Source organism: Mixophyes fleayi, chromosome 8, assembly GCF_038048845.1.
Source record: "Mixophyes fleayi isolate aMixFle1 chromosome 8, aMixFle1.hap1, whole genome shotgun sequence".
NCBI lineage: Eukaryota > Metazoa > Chordata > Amphibia > Anura > Limnodynastidae > Mixophyes > Mixophyes fleayi.
In genome coordinates this window covers 37,079,693-37,098,917 of record NC_134409.1, presented here as the reverse complement: position 1 = coordinate 37,098,917, position 19,225 = coordinate 37,079,693, and the positions used below count along the sequence as shown (strand labels likewise).

Here is a 19,225-nt window from a genome sequence, read left to right as displayed (position 1 = left end):
TGTATATTATTTATTGTATCTTGTGGATATTGCATGGAAGCTGTTAGTCATTGTCCTTAAAGTGAAACCAGGTGGGTGATGGGTAAGGATCAGTATGCAGGATACAGGTGAGGGGGAAGGCCAATTAGTATCCATTGTTCGCAACATGACTAGTTCAGACATTTTGTCTAGAGCCCAGCAGGATACAGGTGAGGGAGAAGGCCAATTAGTATCCATTGTTCTCAACATGACTAGTTCAGACATTTTGTCTAGAGCCCAGCAGGGGACTTTCTGTGGAAGTACAGCTCATCTCCAATCCCCCTCCAACCCCCTGATACAGCACCCACCAATGGTTAAGAAGGATACACCCAGGGGTTTGCCCAGGGAGGGGAAAACACTGTGGAAATTAGACCCTAGATATAAGGAGCCGCTCCGGGGGGTGGGGGGAGATTTCATTCATGGAAGGTGCAGTGTAGCTGGTTTTGTGTTTTCATTCTCTATCAATGGACTACAGCTGTAGCTAAGAGAAGAACTCATGGGTCTTTATGTCAGGACATCCAGGTGACTGTAGCTCTTTAAGCTAGTGGGTAAGGGACAGATGATGTGATAAACCTGCCTGGGATTTATTTACTGTGGGTAGATAATATTCTAGTGTTGTTTTTATTACAATAAATGTACTGTTGTACTTTTCTAACTGCATGTGCCTGAGTGATTAATAAGAACCTTAGAAAGTACTGGGTAGGCTTCCCTGGCCTAGGAAGGCACCCGTGGGTGGCCAGCCAGAGTGAAGTGGGTAGAATTGGGCCAGAAAACCCGATATCTTCACAATATGTATTATGTGCATGCTGTATGTTGGGTAGTTATGGGTTATAGAATACATGATTGCTGAACATAAGCATAAATGTCTTTATATAAATGAGCACTAGCTCACAGAAGCCATTATATAAGCGTGCACTCAGCAAAGGCCAGCGGTGCTCCTCGCACAAAATTGAGGTTTCAAAGGAAGAATGATCGTGCAAAGAGTCGTGATTTAGATGACCAAGTGTTTTATACAAAATGCATGATGCTTTTCTAAAAAATGTACAATAACATCTGAGCCCCAAGTGCATCTAAGGAAGTTATTGAACTCCCATCACTAAATCCAACATAGTAATTTAAGATATGTGTGAATATAATATAGTACAGTGAGATAATTGTCTTAGTCAAAAAGAATTCAACTAGTCTCACTGAAAACAAGCACCTAAAATAAAATGCCAAATTAATACTAACTGGCAAATGTAATAAGATGAGATATGCAGATTTTTTTGTAGAAAGCCAGCGCATAAGTGTTAAAGCAAATCGTGTGATCGGCTCAGGGAGGGAATGATGCACTGTATGACATGTACCGCGGGAAGCCAGTGAGAGAGGGGGTGTGTGACAAGGATTTAGGCTTTCAGTTATACATTGACAGCCACAAATGGCTGAATCATTTTTTTAGTTTACTACAAAATGGGAAAAAAGGTGTAAGTTTATGTGAACTTTTGTGCATTAAGAGCTGGGACAATGCCAAATAATCACACGACTGCATCACCCTAACGAATGTCCCCTGCAACATTTGCATCATGTTTAAAGTTACAGATGACATGAGCACTGCGCTATGTGACTGTACAATTGTGCTATGCCTGTTATTTATCTATCTCTTTGTATCATAATGTAGAGCCACACTGTACAATCATTTATCTTGTGTTCTAGTCAGATGAAATGTGAATTTGAGCTGTGCAAAGAAAGCTTGAGCCAAGCGGAAGGACGGCTGTTGTCTGTTACTGTTGATGGAGAATCAAAAAACAGCAAAATGAGTCAATTGGAATTGACTTTACAGAAAACACAAATCGAATTGGATGACAAAGCTCAGCTCGGTAAGACCCGAGATGACATTATCCTTTAATATTTTTAAATTAAGCTTTCAACCTAGGACTTGTGTATCGATATAATTCTAATAGTTATAAGTACAAGTGTACTGTAAGTCTAAATTTGTTATGAGTGTTTCTGTTGTGAGTATTGTAAAACCAGTTGTCTCAATGCTAAGAGTATCGGTGTATTTCTCTTTTCAGTGGCTGTTTTACAAGAGCGAGTTCTTGGTGCTGAGAAACTGCTCAGTAATAAAGGAGAAATGGAACTGGAGCTGCAGCGCCTGCGTGAGGAATTGCAGGAGAATGTGAGACATGTTGAAGAACTGCAAGAGACGCTCGCAAAGACCCATCTGTCTGTGGAAGAGAAACAAGGGATGATACAGGCTCTTACAGAGGAACTAAGGTGGGTAACTGCAGCAACAACCAGTCATTACTTGTAGAATGACCTTAAACGTGGTGGATACATGAAATGTTTATAAAACTGTAGTAGCACATTTATGCTGGTGGCATTCCTGTCTCCATGGTAGGAGGCTCCACAAAGAGGTGTACTGAGTGTGGCAACCTATGCTGGTCACCTGCTCTGAAACGGCCACAGTCATGCAGGGATCTCTTCTTGTGTATGGGAGCCAGTGGTATGTGCCATCGGTGTCGCAGGCACCAGGTCTTCATTCTTCAAGGTTCTCTTGCTGCATTATAACATGTTGTTATTTACTCCTGGACCTCTGTCATGGAGGCAGTGATCCAATGGGTTCCCGCTGTTGCACACTTCTGCTGATAGTAGCAAATATAGTTCCCAGTATCAGCTCACCTATTGAAATGGGACCACTGACTAGCTTCTTATAGTCGTTACAGGGAGAATTAAATGGTGGGAGCATGACTAATTGTGTGACACTCCTGTACCATAGAGTTGTTTGAGCGTGTCTCTCTTGCACTCTTTTTTTTTTTTTTTTTTTCTTTCTCTTATGGGATGAACCTGTGGTTCTCTGGATTACGATTTCCAATTTTATGTAGAACTTTTTGTTTGCTTTTTGTGCTCAGAAAGGAACTGCCATTTGGTGCATGACCATCTGTGCTCCCTGCTAGTAGATGGGATCACTGGCCACCTAGTTATAGTGGCTACTGGGAGAGCGCTGGTGGGAAGCAATGCTTTGGAATGATGGACACATGACTGATCATGTGACCCCCCCCTGAATCAGTGACTTGTTTGAGTGTGTCTCCTTTGCACTCTCTTCTTATTGGGGCTGATTACCGCTTCCAGTCACTCCTGGCAGTTGTTTGCTTTCCCCTCTTGCAGAAGAACTGTCATTCGAAGTTTGGTCCGTGACCATCTGATACGACATCACTGCTGGCAGACAGTCGTTTCTATTCCTCTGTGCTAGAGATTGAGCTGCCTGTCACTGTTGTCCTTACTGTTTACACCCACTCTTTGGTTGTCCATCTCCTTTAATTTCTTTTCCATTTATATCTTTACTTATTCAAATTGCAGAACATGCAAGAAGGAACTGGAAGAGAGAGACCTTGAGCTGCTTGACATGGACCAGGCCCTAAAGGACAGAAACTGGGAGCTAAAACAAAGAGCCGCACAAGTGAGTATTTTACTATCTCATTTATTATCTATAAAAGATGTCAACAGTTTTTCTCTGCATTTCGTACAAACGCAGTACAGTACACAGTGATAAATAAAACAGACCCAATCTATTACCAATCACACAGAAGTTGACATGACATCTACACACCTATGCTTATAGCATCATACCTGATCATCTCATCTAGCATTCTGCTATGTAATACAATAAATGACATTAGTATTTGAGTAAAGGACAGAAGAGCATCCTCGCACATCCATCACATGACCTTACCCTATTCAAATAAATTAGTTTCTCTAATTTTTGTCTACATAGTAGACAAATATTATGAGTATTTATGACATATTGTAATCACCAAAGCATTGTTTTATGTTCTTTCTAATCATATTTTAAAATCTTATATATAAAAATCATTGGTCTGTTTGTCGGGTCGGTCATGCCTTCGGACACCCCTGCACCGATTGGGACGAAACCAGCGCGAGGTGGTCCAGTTGAGTCCTGGCCAGGTTTTAGGGGGTTTAGGGTCCCGGTCGGACCTCCTGTTGGTGTACGATAGGCTGAACTTTGACCCGGGGAGCCTGTTCTGGGCCTTCCACTGGATAGCTTTGGTTTGTTTGTCTGTCCAGTTATACATTTAGACACCCCTGCACTGATTGGCATGAAATCAATGGTAGGTGGTTCAGTTGGATCCTGGCCAAGTTAAAGGAGGTTTCGGGTCCAGATCGGATCTCCCGTTGGTCTGCGCTGGGCAGAACCTTGATCCGTGGAGCCTGTTCTGGGCCTTCCACTGGATGGATTTGGATGACATTGTCACGTCTTTCACTGCTACTGACTGGTGTTGGCGCGACTAAACTGAGAGGCGCGGAGTCTAACGCACTTCCGTTGTTCACCAGGGACCCCTGCAAGGAAGTGTGGACTTTGCAGCGTGAAGTGCGCAGGTCGCGGTTCTCCCAGATAGTCACCAGTGCAATAAAAGAAGCGTAGTCAGGCAGGCCGAGTCGGAAACCAAATAGCGCAGTACCACGGAGATGAGGCAAAGAATAGTCGGGGACGGTCCAGGGGTCAAATACCAAACGAGCAGCGAAGTACAGAAGGGAGATCCGGAAGAGTAGTCAAAATCGAGCCAAGTATACACAGATAGCCAGACACAGGGACTGCAGAGAGCTGAAGTATTAGAGCCAATACTCTGGCCCCTACATGGTGCCAGAGGGAGACTTAAATACCTGGAGGGAGGAAATGCAGGGAGGGAACTTCCGGCGATCAGCCCAGCTGATCGTCGGGGATGCGTTCCCGTTGCTAGGGAACCAAGCTGGCAGTGCGCATGCGCGCGCCGCGGTCATGACCCGATGTCCCGTTGCTAGGCAATGGGACAGGAAGTAGCAGCAGAGGGCGTCCGTCTCCGGCACCCGTGGGAGGTGCGGAGACGGCACCTGACAGACATTTAATATAAAAACGACACTGGGTAGCCACCTCATGGGTGAGCTGGAAGAGCTGCTAAGCTGCTAATTATATTTAAAAGGTTGACCGTTACATCCAGCTCATTGATAACTTAATAACTTGAAGATTTAAACCTGAGCAACGCCGAGTACTTCAGCTAGTGCAATTTAGACCTTTCATGTGGGATGGGATACGGCATGCCTGCTAAAGCCTTCTGTAATAAATAATAAACTACCCATGTACGAAACCTGCAGTATAAAGCAGAAGTATGCGGCCGTCATAAAGCTCATGGAGAGCTAATATTTTTGGTTACTCCATTTCTTTGATATTCTTTATGAAATTCAATGTTTTACTTGCTGTTGTAGCTGACTCAGTTGGACATGAGTATTCGGGAACACAAAGGAGAATTGCAGCAGAAAATTAATCAGCTGGAAAGTGCCTTAAAGAAGTCAGAATTGGAAACAGACGGTCATATTAAACAGGTTAGAGTCCCTGCTTTATAACACTCGTATAGTTCACAGTCTTATATTATATCATTATTACTTTGAGAAAATGCCTAGTTGCATAGAATGGGATTGTGATTTTAAACCAAATCCACAGTTTAATCTAGCTACCTTTTATATTTGATAGTTTACAGCCATTTCTTCATTGCATTGGCCACCAAAATCGACACTCATGTAATTACCGAATTCACAGACATTTAAGTGAAATTAACCATTTTGTGACCCCAACACATGGCACAATTTCAGACAAAAATTTCTTTCCTATGAGAATTCCTGAGAAGCACATCTGTGATATAGTAGAAGGTTGGAGGTAGGGACAGTTCCACCAATATTTACAGATTAGACATTATCACCAAAAGGTCAAAGCTCAGTTATCATCTAGGCCTCCCACTGTGTTTGAGTATCTATGCCTTTCTGGGCCGTCTTCAAAGGGTCTCATTTCCACACTATACGATGCCTTACTTCCCATTTCCACAGAGGTCAAGGATTGGTTCCAGACACAGTGGGAGATGGACTTGGGAAAGTCTCTAGAACCAGAAGAATGGTCGAACATTTACGAGTGGACAGCGCGTTGTTCCATAAATGTCCGTATTAAAGAAAACGCTAATAAATTGCTCCATAGGTTGTACTATGTACCTTCTAGGTTCACACTATATATCCACAAACAAACCCTACATGTTGGAGAAATTGTGGCCTCGCTGGCACCTTTATACATATTTGGTGGGACTGTCCCAGGATACGCCCATACTGTACTTACACTAGCTACAGCAGTCTTCAACACCCCCATACCCTCTGATCCTAGACATGTGCTACTGCCCTTACCTCTCCCAGACCTCCCTACACATACCCATAAGCTCTTCCGGCATATAATCAGCGCGGCTACTTGTCAGATAGCTGCTTCCTGGAAAAATCCCACACCCCCTACTCTCCAAATGGTCTGTGGTCAGGTTTGGCATACCTACCAGATGGAGCACATCACCAGTGTGCTGAGCGGCTCCTCCATGTCTTATCACAAGGTCTGGTCTCCCTGGGCTTCATACCATAATCAACCCCTGCGCTTCAATGCTAGTAGAGTCCGGTCCTTTATTGGAACTATCAGATTTGACCATTCCTTCTTGTTAAAGGCTTGAACGCCTTCTCCCTTCCCACAGTCCTTCTAATTCTCTTTTCTTCCCCCCTCTTACCCTGCACCATTCCTTATTCCCCCTCCCTTCTTTATTTTTCTTTTTTTCTTTCTGTTTTCTCTCTACTTTGTTTATATGGTTCAAAAATAAAAACATCTTCATGGTACTAGTTTAAAATGCAGGTAAATTTATATTGTAAAAGCACTGTGAGAGAGTGTTGTATATCATGTTTATGTATATGTACATACACTGTCTTTCTAATGTACCTTTCGAGAATTTTTGTAACATTGTTCAAGATAAGGTGTTATTAATAAAATGTATTTAAAAAAAAAAAAAAAAGGTTGGAGGTATGTACAAGCGACTTTATATCCGTATGTTAGATTGTAATTTGTTTTCCTCACACTGAACAATATTCAGGCATTTGGATAAATTACAATCAATCTGGATCAGAGAATGTGTAGCTTATATAGACAGTAGTAGCAGCACTATAAAACTAGAAGTCTGTTAAAGCTATCCACCCAGCCTCCATGTAAACTATCATCATCAACATTTATTTATATAGCGCCAGCAGATTCCGTAACGCTTTACAATTGGGAACATACAGTAATCAAACAATACTGGGTAATACGTACAGATAAGAAGGCCCTGCTCACAAGCTTACAATCTATGGGTAAACTATTGTTATTTAGTTTGTTTCCATTGTATTTTGTGCCATTAATGACAATGATATGACATATATTATAAAGGTGTACGTTGTATGTCTCAGCCCAGCAGTTAAGTATTACTTTGTGTTACTGCTCTGTGACATCATCTCATTGTCCCAACATTCTTACCTGAACCTAGCTCAGTAACCAGTGCCAGCAGACCTAATACCTAATGCAGATGTTCCTGTTTGTTCTTGTATAGCAACAACCACATCTTGTGGGTATAGGAATAATTATTCTCTACTATTCAAACAGCAACATTTTTACAAACGATTTTTACAGATTTCATCCCTTGATGAAAAGTTACAAGAAACAAGGGAGCAGCTTCGGGAACAAGATTTTGGGTTACTTCAGAAAGATCAATATATAAATCAATTACAAAAGGAAATTGAGAAAAAACTGCTAGCAGTAACTGAAATGGAACAGGTACGTGGTATATGGGTATTAAAATAGTTTAATGTTGTTAAAAATGGAGAGTACCAGATTATATTCTGTCACAAAGATTCATTTTGTTCTGCCATTTATATGATGTTGTGAACTTGTACGCCTTGCTGGGACCAGGTTGGTTTTACTCATTTGATTACCTGCTATTTATGACCCATCCTGGAATAATTTGGCATTGGGACAGTTTTAATTAAATAGATACCGTTGTTGTATTTGTTACTATCTCTGCCATTGGCTGGGTGTATAAACCTTCACAACATGACATATGCTGTCTATCCCCCATGTTATAAACTCTGCAGATCAAGCTGCTGGATCACCATTTACAGCAAGATTGGCCAATGGGTCTTACAGGCTCACCTGTTTTCCCAAAATAGTGGTGTCAACTACCCCCACTACTGTAAGCTTTGGCTGTTTAGGTTACTGGCTTACAAATACCGGGGTGTTACAGGTCTTTTATTCTTGAACAACATAATGGCTTATACACTGATTATTACTACTCTAATTGTCGGAACCGGGTTCTGCTCTTCAGATACTTTGAAAATCACCCAAGCCTAAGAATAAAGTGTAGTGTAGCATATTTCCACTAGTTGTTTTTCCATGTGCTCTGTAAAATATATGTACATTGACCTGCAGTGGAGTAGCTCATATATGAGTTTAATTACAATGGCTCTGATACAAAACATACTTTGTTGTTTTCTAATCCCCCGCTAAAAATCGCCCTTTGTCCGGAACTCTCAATCTCTGTCTCAGTGGATGGAGTTGAGGAATATATAGCATTGGGGTGGATACTGTGGGTAATACTCATTTGTAGTACTGCTCTCTAATCTAGTTTACTTTGCAGAAAACATTAGGGTGTCCTCTCTAATAACTCTCTATCTAACAGCTCTATCTACCCTTCCTTATGACATTGCGGGCTAATCATTTCAAATTGGGAACAAATCTATTTCCCCTCAGACCGTTACAGCCTGAGGAGTTTGTAGTCTTTAAAAAAAACCTCTTACTCTCTGGATGAATTAGATCACATGGCCAATGGTTTTGTTACACATATAGGGGGGAATTCAATTGGCCACGTTAGTCTCGAAAGTAACGCGGCCTGTGCACTATTACCATTACTGCTATTTACTTTCGAGAGTAACGCGGCCAAATGACTCCCGCCCCCCCATAATGTACCTTAATTGTGAGACATCTGTGACATTGAATATACTCCAGTGTGTCTCTCCTCACCCCCCTATGGGAGGAGAAATCCGCAATGTTACATCACAGCAGCGTCCCTTGGCAACCATTCTGCAGGCACTCCGTGGCTAATTGAATACTTTGCTTACAGAAATATAAAACGCATATTAATGTAAATATTAAGAGATGACTGTATATAATCATTTCAATTCTGCAGGAATTCCCCTTTTTAAGTGTATAACGGTGATGCTAAATTTCAGAGCAGCAGATAGCTCGTCTATAGAGTCATTGTTTATCCCTCAATCCATTTATTATCTCCCAAAAACATCTGTCAGTTGTTTTCATGTGTGATGATTATCTCACTATATAACTGCTTGAGGGTGTGACCTAATAGGAGGTGGGCCTGACATCATCAGAGGAACATCTAATCATGTCCATCTGAAAAAATCTAAAATCAGACTAGGAGGGGGGGCTTCCATCACAAACTCCTTCTGTTCAGAAAACCGAATACCAGCCAAATATTTATACCAATCCTGCCCAGAGCACCCCTTCAGTGTGTCTTACCTTCACAGATAATCATATTTATTCACCAGAGTTACATGATATCACCTTTCATGTGTTCCCCCAGTTGAGAGAGTCAGCTGTATAATGGCTATTCCTCCTGTCTCTATATACAGTCACATCCATGTTCATATGTTCTGTTTTGCAATATGTTATTGTTTAGACTTCATCATCTATTTATATAGCGCCACTGATTCCGCAGCGCTGTACAGAGAACTCACTCACATCAGTCCCTGCCACATTGGAGCTTACAGTCTAAATTCCCTAACAACACATACACAGACCGAGAGAGAGACTAGGGTCAGTTTGATAGCAGACAATTAACCTACCAGTATGTTTTTTGGAGTGTGGGAGGAAACCAGAGCACTTGGAGGTAACCCACGTAAACACGGGGAGAACATACAAACTCCACACAGATAAGGCCATGGTCGGGAATCAAACTCATGACCCCAGTGCTGTGAGGCAGAAGTGATAACCACTGAGCCACCGTGCTACCCTTCAGTATTTGTTGAATAGATAACATTCATTCCATGTGCATGTTGCCATAATGCACATATTTTCTTTGTACTTTTCAGGAAAAAATATTTTATTTTCTGAATAAAATATATGCAAATATATATACAAACCGTTTTGTATCTTAGTCTTCTGCCACAACAACAAAACAGGGGTTATATTAGTTGTGCCAGTTTCACTACGTGTCTTTATCTTTGTCTTCTTCTGCTATATATTATGTCACCATTGCCCTCTGCTATGCTCCTTGTATTATATATAATTGTAGCCAGAAATCATCTCTGTGTCATATCATAGGGCAATAAAATGAAATAACGTTCTAGAACTGAAGCCGTCTAAAGACAGACGGATGGGTAGATCGATGATGGATACATGTAAAATGGCACCTGTAAACATTGGGCTTGTGTACATTTGTTTTTAGTAAACTGCATTACACGTACAAGAATATTTGCATGTGTGTTATCTAGTATTCAAAACTCCATGCCTGAGTTTACTTAGTGACATCAAAAGTGGGCAAGTTTAAAAATAGCACTAATATGTATTTATAGTATTGAACTATTGTCTGTGCTTAAAATAGTTTGAGTAAAACATAGTAATGAAAAATGACATACACTATCCTTTCAAGGTATTGAAATTAATAAAATAAAGCAATGCATATTAAATAAAGCAGTGAGTGGTTCTTGCCATGGGTGCATAATATTTATATTAAAACATAGGTGCCTTTTATAAATACATTTTTCCCCAAGCTGTGTTAAATTCATGATTTCAAGTTTCAGAGCATCAGGCAACATTTTAGAAATATCTGTAAATGTCATGGCAATGCCTGTACAAACCAATAAATTGATATCATCTGATGGTTGAAAGAAAACCCCTTTTAAAAAAAAAAACTCCAATTGTATACAAAAGTCTATAAATACAGTTCTTAAATCAGGTATTGGAAACAGCCAAGTGAACTCACATTGGTTGCACAATCTCCATCACTCTGAACTGAACGCTGTCTTGTTGTCTTCTGAGCCAGTTATAATTCGTGAAAATTCTTTGATTCTTTTGTCCATTGTTATTGACATATGGAGCAGTTTAGTTATTCACCAAGTAATCAACTTGTGAAAATAGAGCCTAAAAATAAGCATGTTTTTATTTCAGAACTCTTTGTAAGAGGAAATGATCACACAAAGGAAAGAGATATGGATACATTGTAGCAATTTTCACAAATTTTACCTTCAGCACTGTGGTTTCTATACCTAAAGAATGAACATTTTATGATTACAGAAATCATTGTCTTGTTTTTTAAGTTGCATGATACATAAAATCGGTGGTAATCGTTTTCACGATTACCGCTAGTCCGACATCGACAAGCCCTACAAATAAAAAACGAATTTCTGCAAAACCGATTGTAAAATAAACAGAACTACCTTGAAGCCGACGCTGCAGATCTCCGATTGGATGACCATGCTGAAACCAAGGTATTCCGATTGGAGAAGTGTAACGGCACTGCAGGCTGACGTCATCACGACGTCTGTCAATAGAAATTTAAAGCGGCAATGTGGGGACCCCTAAGGTTAAGTGTTTAAACACTTAACCTGACATTGCCGCTTTAAATTTCTATTGACAGACGTCGCGATGACGTCGGCCTGCAGTGCTGAACACTTCTCCAATCGGAATAACTTGGCGTCAGCATGGTCATCCAATCGGAGATCTGCAGCGTCGGCTTCAAGGTAAGACTGTTTATTTTACAATCGGTTTTGCAGAAATACGTTTTTTATTTGTAGGGCTTGTCGATGTCGGATTTTTCCTCATTGATCAAGCGTACCCATCCCACATAAAATATGCTTTCTTATCAAGCTGACACATAGGGTACCTGTTTATTTTAGACTGTGAAAGAGCAACAGAACTGCATCTCAGAGCAGAGGCAAGAGGGCAAGGATCTAGGCCAACAAGTACAGCTGGCACGAGAGGGCATGCAGGTCACTCACCTCAAACTCGTGGAGACCCGACAGCAGCTGGCTGAGGCTCAGAAAGAATCAGACAGGCTTACACGTAAGCTGGAGGAAATGGATCTTTTTTCCAGAGAAAAGGTAACAGACGTTCCCAGCAGGGGGATTCCTCAACTACTTTTGATTGTTGCTTTTTAACTGAAGCATTGTCTCATCATATGTAAAGGGTAAATCATACAACGTTTCTCATGTTAATGTATTGTGTATGCCCCCATCCCTGCCAATAAGAATGTGTTGCTTTTACAATTCTTTTTGTGTCATCTGATCCACCCTCTTATTTGTTTCTCTCTGCAAGGCAGATTCAACAAGTATAGAGAAGGTGCTGGCTCACTGTTGGCTGTGATTTCTGTAATATCACCATAGCAAATAGAAAATGATTGAACTATTTACTTATTCTTCTGTCTGGGAAAAGCATCAAAAAAATGTTGACCCTGACAGAGAAGTGAAACTTCCAAATATGTGACTGAAATGGTAAATTATACTGTATTTATAAGTGGGGCTTCTTGTCGGTTATAATTTTTTATAAACCTATACAGCACAGTAAATGCAGACAAAGAAACTTCTGGGTCATATTAATTTCAAACAGTCGAGGCGCAGCCCAAAATCATTTTGGAGCTGTGCACCTCAACTTGCTGAAATACTTTTCTTGCACTAGCAAGTACATTTCTAGATACACTTTGAATAATGTACAAGAAAAACTTCACTCACACACACACAACTGTGTCACTGGTCATTAAACCATACATGAGACTAAAGTGAACAGTGTTGTAGGAGAAAAACTGAAAAGTTTTATTTAATGAAAGGGGAGAGTTTCAAACTGGTAGTATACCTCTCAACATGTCTGTCTCCATCAGCGGGACATGGGGCGCAACTACGGCAAAATGGGGGATTTGGCCACATCGCACCCGGGGCGTTGCCAGTCCCAAGAGGGCTGCCTAGCGCTGTAAAGAACTAGGCTGCCCATTACATATTTCCATTCCCCCAACATTTGCACCTGCAGGACAAACATGTCCTCTGACGGGACAGGGCGACAGAGTCCTAAATTCGGGAGTGTCCCACTGAAATAGGATGTTGGATTTTGAGGTGACATTTACACTTAGTGCACCGCTTTCGATTTTTCTGCCACACTGCATTCATATGCACACGTCTAGTTTTATGAAGGTATCTCCAAAAGCGGCAGGCGGGTGTACACGTTGAAGTCCACCCGACCATCTACATGCCCAAGTTCAGAACCAAGGTGGTTTGTGGTGCACATCCAGTGCATTTTATTTTTACATTCATTGTTTTTATATCTGGACTTTGGTACTGTATATTGTTCCAAAACAAATGTTCTGTTTTTTGTTTTTTCCTCTTTTTTTTTTTTCCTCTTTTTTTTTTTTTTTTTTTTTTTTAATTGTTCCAGAATCTCATGCTTTGTTTGTGCAAGAGCAAAGCACATCTTTTATTTCTCACTTGGTAATAGCTCTTGCTCCGTTCACTGAGCGTGAGTGCTGCAGACTGTCTGAGCTATTAATAACACTATCACCTAAACCTAAATAGATGATACAGTTGCCTGTTTTGCAGCATGTAGAAAAGGATTGTAGACTATAGTGATGTGCCATGTGTAGCCACTAAATAATCACCACTACACTAATGAATGATCTGATCAAACGCAAAGAAATGAAGTCTTCTGCGTTGTCCGCTAGCATGGAAGGTCATTTGCCATCGTAAGAAAAAGGTCACCTTCTAACCATGCCACCTGAGCTAAGTACAGGACAGCCGCTGTGACCTAATTATGCAGTGGGCTGGGTTTGATGTAATTTCATAATAATAAGGACTTGAGGGGTAACATGTATCTTAGCAGTTAATGCTTTTTTTTCCTTTTTCTTTTTTTGACATAAGAGGAACTACAAATCCTTGTTTTATATTTCCAGCTGCAGCACTTGAAACAAGGTTTGGATGATGCACAAGATACAATTTGCAATTTGAAAACAGAGTTAGAAGCCAGAAATGAGGTGATCAAAGCGACCAATGAAGTTCTGATCCTGAAGGTGAACTACATTTATTGGAATAAATATCTGTATAGCTACATGTCGGTGTTCTAAATTAGAAACGTCTTTTGGGGATAAGGAAATAGGTTGGTTAAACATAGTGCCCCCCATGCTGCTTCTTCAGAAACATATTTCTTAGGATATCTGCTAAAAAGAGTGCATATAATATATATGTATGTGTGTATATGTATGTATGTATGTATGTATGTATGTGTGTGTACATATATATATATATATATATATATATATATATATATATATATATGTATATATATATATATATGTATGTATGTATATGTATATATATATATATGTATGTATGTATGTGTATATATGTGTGTATATATATATATATATATATATATATATATGTGTATATATATATATATATATATATATATATATATATATATATATATATATATATATATATATATATATGTTAACCCGTGCATGATACTCATGCATTCTAGTCAAATCAAGCTACTTAAGGTGTTAAAAAGGTTCTTGTCAGGCATTTGGGCCTAGCCCAGGCCTCCTCAGGGGAAGAGCGTTACTTCCCGACGCAAGCGCCCTTTTTTAACATGGTTTTGTCCACATGTCACCACCTCATCATTTTTCTCCATTACCTCATCCTTCATCTTCATCGCCACATCCTTCATCAAGCTACTTAAGGTGTTAAAAACTCCCCACTGTCACCCCCGGCAACCACCAACCACTCCCAACTGTCACTTCTCCCTCAAGAAATATATAGGTCAGTGTATAACTCAGCAGGTGGCGGTGCAGCTTGGTTTTGTTTTTTTTTTCATACACGCCACTAGGCATTTATATAGTAGATAGATATATATAGATATAGATATATATATATATATATAGATATAGATATAGATATAGATATAGATATATAGATATATATATATATAAATTTATTTTTTATTATTATTATATGATTTTTTTTTTCCCATTGTAGGACAGTTTAGAATGTCTTCCTCCTTTTTAAATGTGTGAAATTACGTTTTTATTAGCTATTAGCTATTGCTATAAAACTGCAGAAAACGAAGCAGATCTATCCTTTTACTTAAAGTGCTTTGTGACCATTCTTGCTACCTAAAACAATTAACTCATCTTGTCTCATGATCATCACAGCCCTGGGATATATCCGCTAATACTTTGCTGTTCATTACATTTATTTGTCTGAAGTGGCATGATTTTTCTTCCTCTTATCCTATGATTTGCCATGGGGTATACAGTGATACAATTTCATGCTTATCCAAGAGGTGGTTTCTGTTCCATGCTAGAGAGCAGAGACCTATTCAGTCAGCTTCACCATCATGATTGGTGCAGGCTGGCTGCAGAAACTCCTCCCATAGTTCCAATGTTCTTAGTTATATACAAATAACCCAGAAGCCACAACCCAGGCAGAAGAAGAAACACATTCTCTGGTAGTAGTTTTATGCCAAAGTAACCAAAGCATACAATATTTTACAGCTTCGTCCCTTTCTTAAGTAACGAGGTAGGGGCTGAGGCCCCCCAAATATTGTGTATTCTGGCTGCTTATATGAAAGAATGTTTTTTCTTATTTTCCAGGTCACGAGCATTAGAATTGCTCCTTGTAAAGTTTAGGCTCTCATACAAATATTCTTAAATCCAGCCTTTAATTTAGGAATTTCTGACTTTCTATGCTTTTGTGAAAACTGCTTTTCATTAAAGGCGTTGTTCACTTTCGAGCAACCTGTGCTTTTTAGGAACAGACTCCCATGTACCTCTCGTGTGGGGCTCCATTTCCCCACTACCCACCTTTTCTGAATCACAGACTGATGTATCATCACTGACAGCCAGGAGAGAGCAGGAGATGCAAACTGGAGTATATTTACTACACTGCGGGTTTGAAAAAGTGTAGATGTTGCCTATAGCAACCAATCAGATTCTAGTTATCATTTATTTAGTACATTCTAAAAAATGACAGCTAGAATCTGATTGGTTGCTATAGGCAACATCTCCACTTTTTCAAACCCACAGTTTAGTAAATACACCCCTAAGTATGTATATTGTTAGAAGACACGCTAATACACTTGCCATACACCACCATACGAACTACCTGAATAGCTGGGAAATGTTCAGTCTGACAGTGCCAGCTGTCAGACAGTGATGATACTAGGCCAGTGTTGGCTAACCTGTGACACTCCAGGTGTTGTGAAACTACAAGTCCCAGCATACTTTGCCAATATATAGCAGCTTATTGCTGGAAGGGTATGCTGGGACTTGTAGTTTCACAACACCTGGAGTGTCACAGGTTAGCCAACACTGTACTAGGCCAAATTCTGACAAGCTATTGAGGAGGTTACACACAATATGGTTGCATGGGGGTGTCTCTGAATAGAAGCAGTGGACAAACCTTTCGTATAAGATGATATAGGAGATATTTGATCCAAAAAACATTGTAGTCCGTGAAAGACCCACTAGTCTCTCAAACTTTTTTTATTGTGTTTTTTTTGCTAAGTAAAGTTGTTATTTTGTTTCTCTTTTGTTGATTGAATAAGAGTGTTGACTATATGTCCAGTTCTTAATGTATTAGCAATACATTATTTGTTGTGAATGTTATTATGAAAATATATATAATTATTTTTTCTTTTTCTCTTTGGTCTTGCTGTAGGAATCTGAGTTGACCAGATTAAAAGCTCGTATATCAGGATATGAGAGATCACTGGTGCTCAAACAACACTCAAACACAGTCTCTGTGTCTTCGGATTTATTTAGTGACTACCGTGAACCAGAGTCATGCAACCTTACAGACACCTCAGGCTTGAACTGGAAGATACATGGCTCTATAAGTGACGTAGGCCTTAAGGACATTCATCCAATAGATTTCCATAAGCATGTGATGGAGGACACAAAGAACTTGGTTCTGCTCAATTCCCCACTAGCAATGAGTACCACTGACCAAGTTCACCATTTGCCATCAGACAGTGTGAGTGACACGTCATTCAATCCTCTAGAGTATGCGATTGATGATGACTGTGATAGGACATCTGACTGTCCTGATCTCGGTACCCTCAGTTGCATGTTAAAATATATTAAACAGGAGATGAAATTATCAGAAGCCTCAGAGGCACGTTGCCAAGGCAAGAATACGGGGATTGATGATGGATGCCAAGACCAACAGGTTTGTCTTTATTTCATCTTATTTTATCTCCTCCATTTGCATTACTACTTTAAGGACCATTTTGTGCACTGAACAAAGTCATTATAAAGATGCTCAGGGGTGATTTTCTCTTGTGTGGGTTGCGGACAGCAGACTCCCGCTATTTAGTTAGTTGGGGAGGAGGGAGGTGTACAGTGATATCCTTAGTATTTATGGCATCACCTTTAATGATTATTTTACAGTGAACCAGCTGCATAAAGCATAGCGTATGATTGTCCCATGATGCTGTTGTATTTTGTTACCTAAAACATACAAGGTGAAACTGCTTATGAAAATCCGTGGTGATAATCTGTGACACATAACCAATGTGATAAGTATCTGCAAACTTACATACCAGTCTGTAATGTACTGTGGTCAGTGTTCTATAATCTTTAAATAATGGGTGTTAAAGAGCTTTACTATTCTGGGCCTGCACAGACCTTCTCAAAGTATCTGTGTGAATCACTTAATGTATCAAAACAGGATGGCTGTGATTGCTGCAGCTGATGTTAAAACTGCCTATATGTGTCTTAAAAGACACAAATTAATTTTTTTTTTGTTTGTGTGGATAGCACATGGGAAAATTATAAATTAGTTTTTTTTTTTTTATTTCGCCCCTTCATGATATTTTTCATGCTATGGGTGTAGGTAGCCTGGTGTCACTTCTCTGTTAAAGGCCACACCCTGTTAAAGAACCCAATTGGTTCAGGTGTAGTGTAGGTTTTATTTCAGAGGGAGTGGATCACAGAGAGGAAGATGGTGAGCCGAATACTTTTTGTACTAGTTTTGTTGGGTAAGGTCTTCAGAAAATGTAGTCCGAGACCTGCAGAACCTTTTAGAGAATTTACAGGGTGTGAATACGAATCAATGTACATTTCCTTATGTAGCTCTTTTACGTTATGTACGTTGAGGAGGAGACTCCTTTGGTGTAAGTGCACTCTAAGGCTACATCCAGAGGGGTGTTTTGGTTTCTTTGTTCATATCTCGTATTTGAATCACTTTGACACTAAAATAAAGAATAAGGACTGCTGTAATTTCCACCATGCCCGATAATGATCGTATCACTCGTAGTAGAATCGTTCTAGGACAGGCTTGGCTAACCTGTGGCACTCTGTGTTTTGAAACTACCAGTCCCAGCATACCCTTACAGCAATAAGCTGCTATATATTGGCAAAGCATGCTGGGGCTTGTAGTTTCACAACACCTGGAGTGTCACAGGTTACCCAAGCCTGTTCTAGGGCATCACAATTGTTTTAAGCCCACACATGCTGCAATAATAGGCCAGTTACCCAATCAGCACCATTACTCTGCACTCTACTAACATTAAAAACAACTTGCTGATAGTGAAAATGACATCAGTTGTGGTCGGCCCTTAGTTAATATGGCTACTTTATCTCTTTTTAGTTTGGCTTCTTTAAATAACTAATGTCTCCTCCTCTCTTTTCAGGACTAGGTGTCACGACCTATGAGCCTGGCTGACATCGCCGTGCCTGTATATGTGTTGTTATATTTGAATATGTTCATATTTATTTGTGAAAATGTAAGTTTATTGTAATTTATATTTGTGGATTTTTTTATTTTATAAGTTTGATATGCATTGTTTATAATAGTATATTTTTTCATGAAAATCATGTTAACTTGAAATAAAGATGTTCAATAATTGCATTGTCTCTTTGTCCAAAGTTTTCCATCAGGGGACTTCCTCTGAAGAGTAGCTTAAAAATCACAATACATAAGAAAGCTACTTATGCGTTATGCAGTGTGATTAGTTATAAGCCTCAATCTTTGCTCTGAATAATTCCATCCTATTAAGAAATGTGTTGTATGGCCACGTGGATCCAAGTCATGTGGAATGTGAAATAAAGACTTTGTTGTTACAGAAAATGCTTTGGGGATAAAACATATAATGACAAGTAAAGATTTAATATTAGCTGTATTCATTTTTTTTTATTTTTATTTTTTTTAAATTGTGGTATTTTCTTTTCTTTCTTTTTTTTATATCTAGCACAGTGGTTAGACTTGCTGCCTTACAATACAGGGGCTGTGGGTTCGGTTCCGACAAGGGCACTATCTGTGTTTTCTGGGTTTCTTCCTACAGGCTGAAAACCTA

General features: G+C 39.7%; 1 protein-coding gene across 1 annotated transcript in view; it reads left to right on the top strand.

The window, feature by feature from the left end:
- CCDC18 (coiled-coil domain containing 18) overlaps nt 1-18,733 on the top strand; it is a 43,216-nt gene extending 24,483 nt beyond the window's left edge. Inside the window, exons 18-26 of the mRNA XM_075182357.1 lie at nt 1,711-1,874; nt 2,070-2,271; nt 3,355-3,454; nt 5,257-5,373; nt 7,505-7,648; nt 11,782-11,985; nt 13,818-13,934; nt 16,588-17,097; nt 18,563-18,733. Of these exons, the coding sequence (XP_075038458.1) occupies nt 1,711-1,874; nt 2,070-2,271; nt 3,355-3,454; nt 5,257-5,373; nt 7,505-7,648; nt 11,782-11,985; nt 13,818-13,934; nt 16,588-17,097; nt 18,563-18,568 (1,564 nt within the window). The 3' untranslated portion in view covers nt 18,569-18,733. The remainder of the gene's footprint in view (nt 1-1,710; nt 1,875-2,069; nt 2,272-3,354; nt 3,455-5,256; nt 5,374-7,504; nt 7,649-11,781; nt 11,986-13,817; nt 13,935-16,587; nt 17,098-18,562) is intronic.
- The last annotated feature ends 492 nt before the right edge of the window (nt 18,734-19,225 follow it).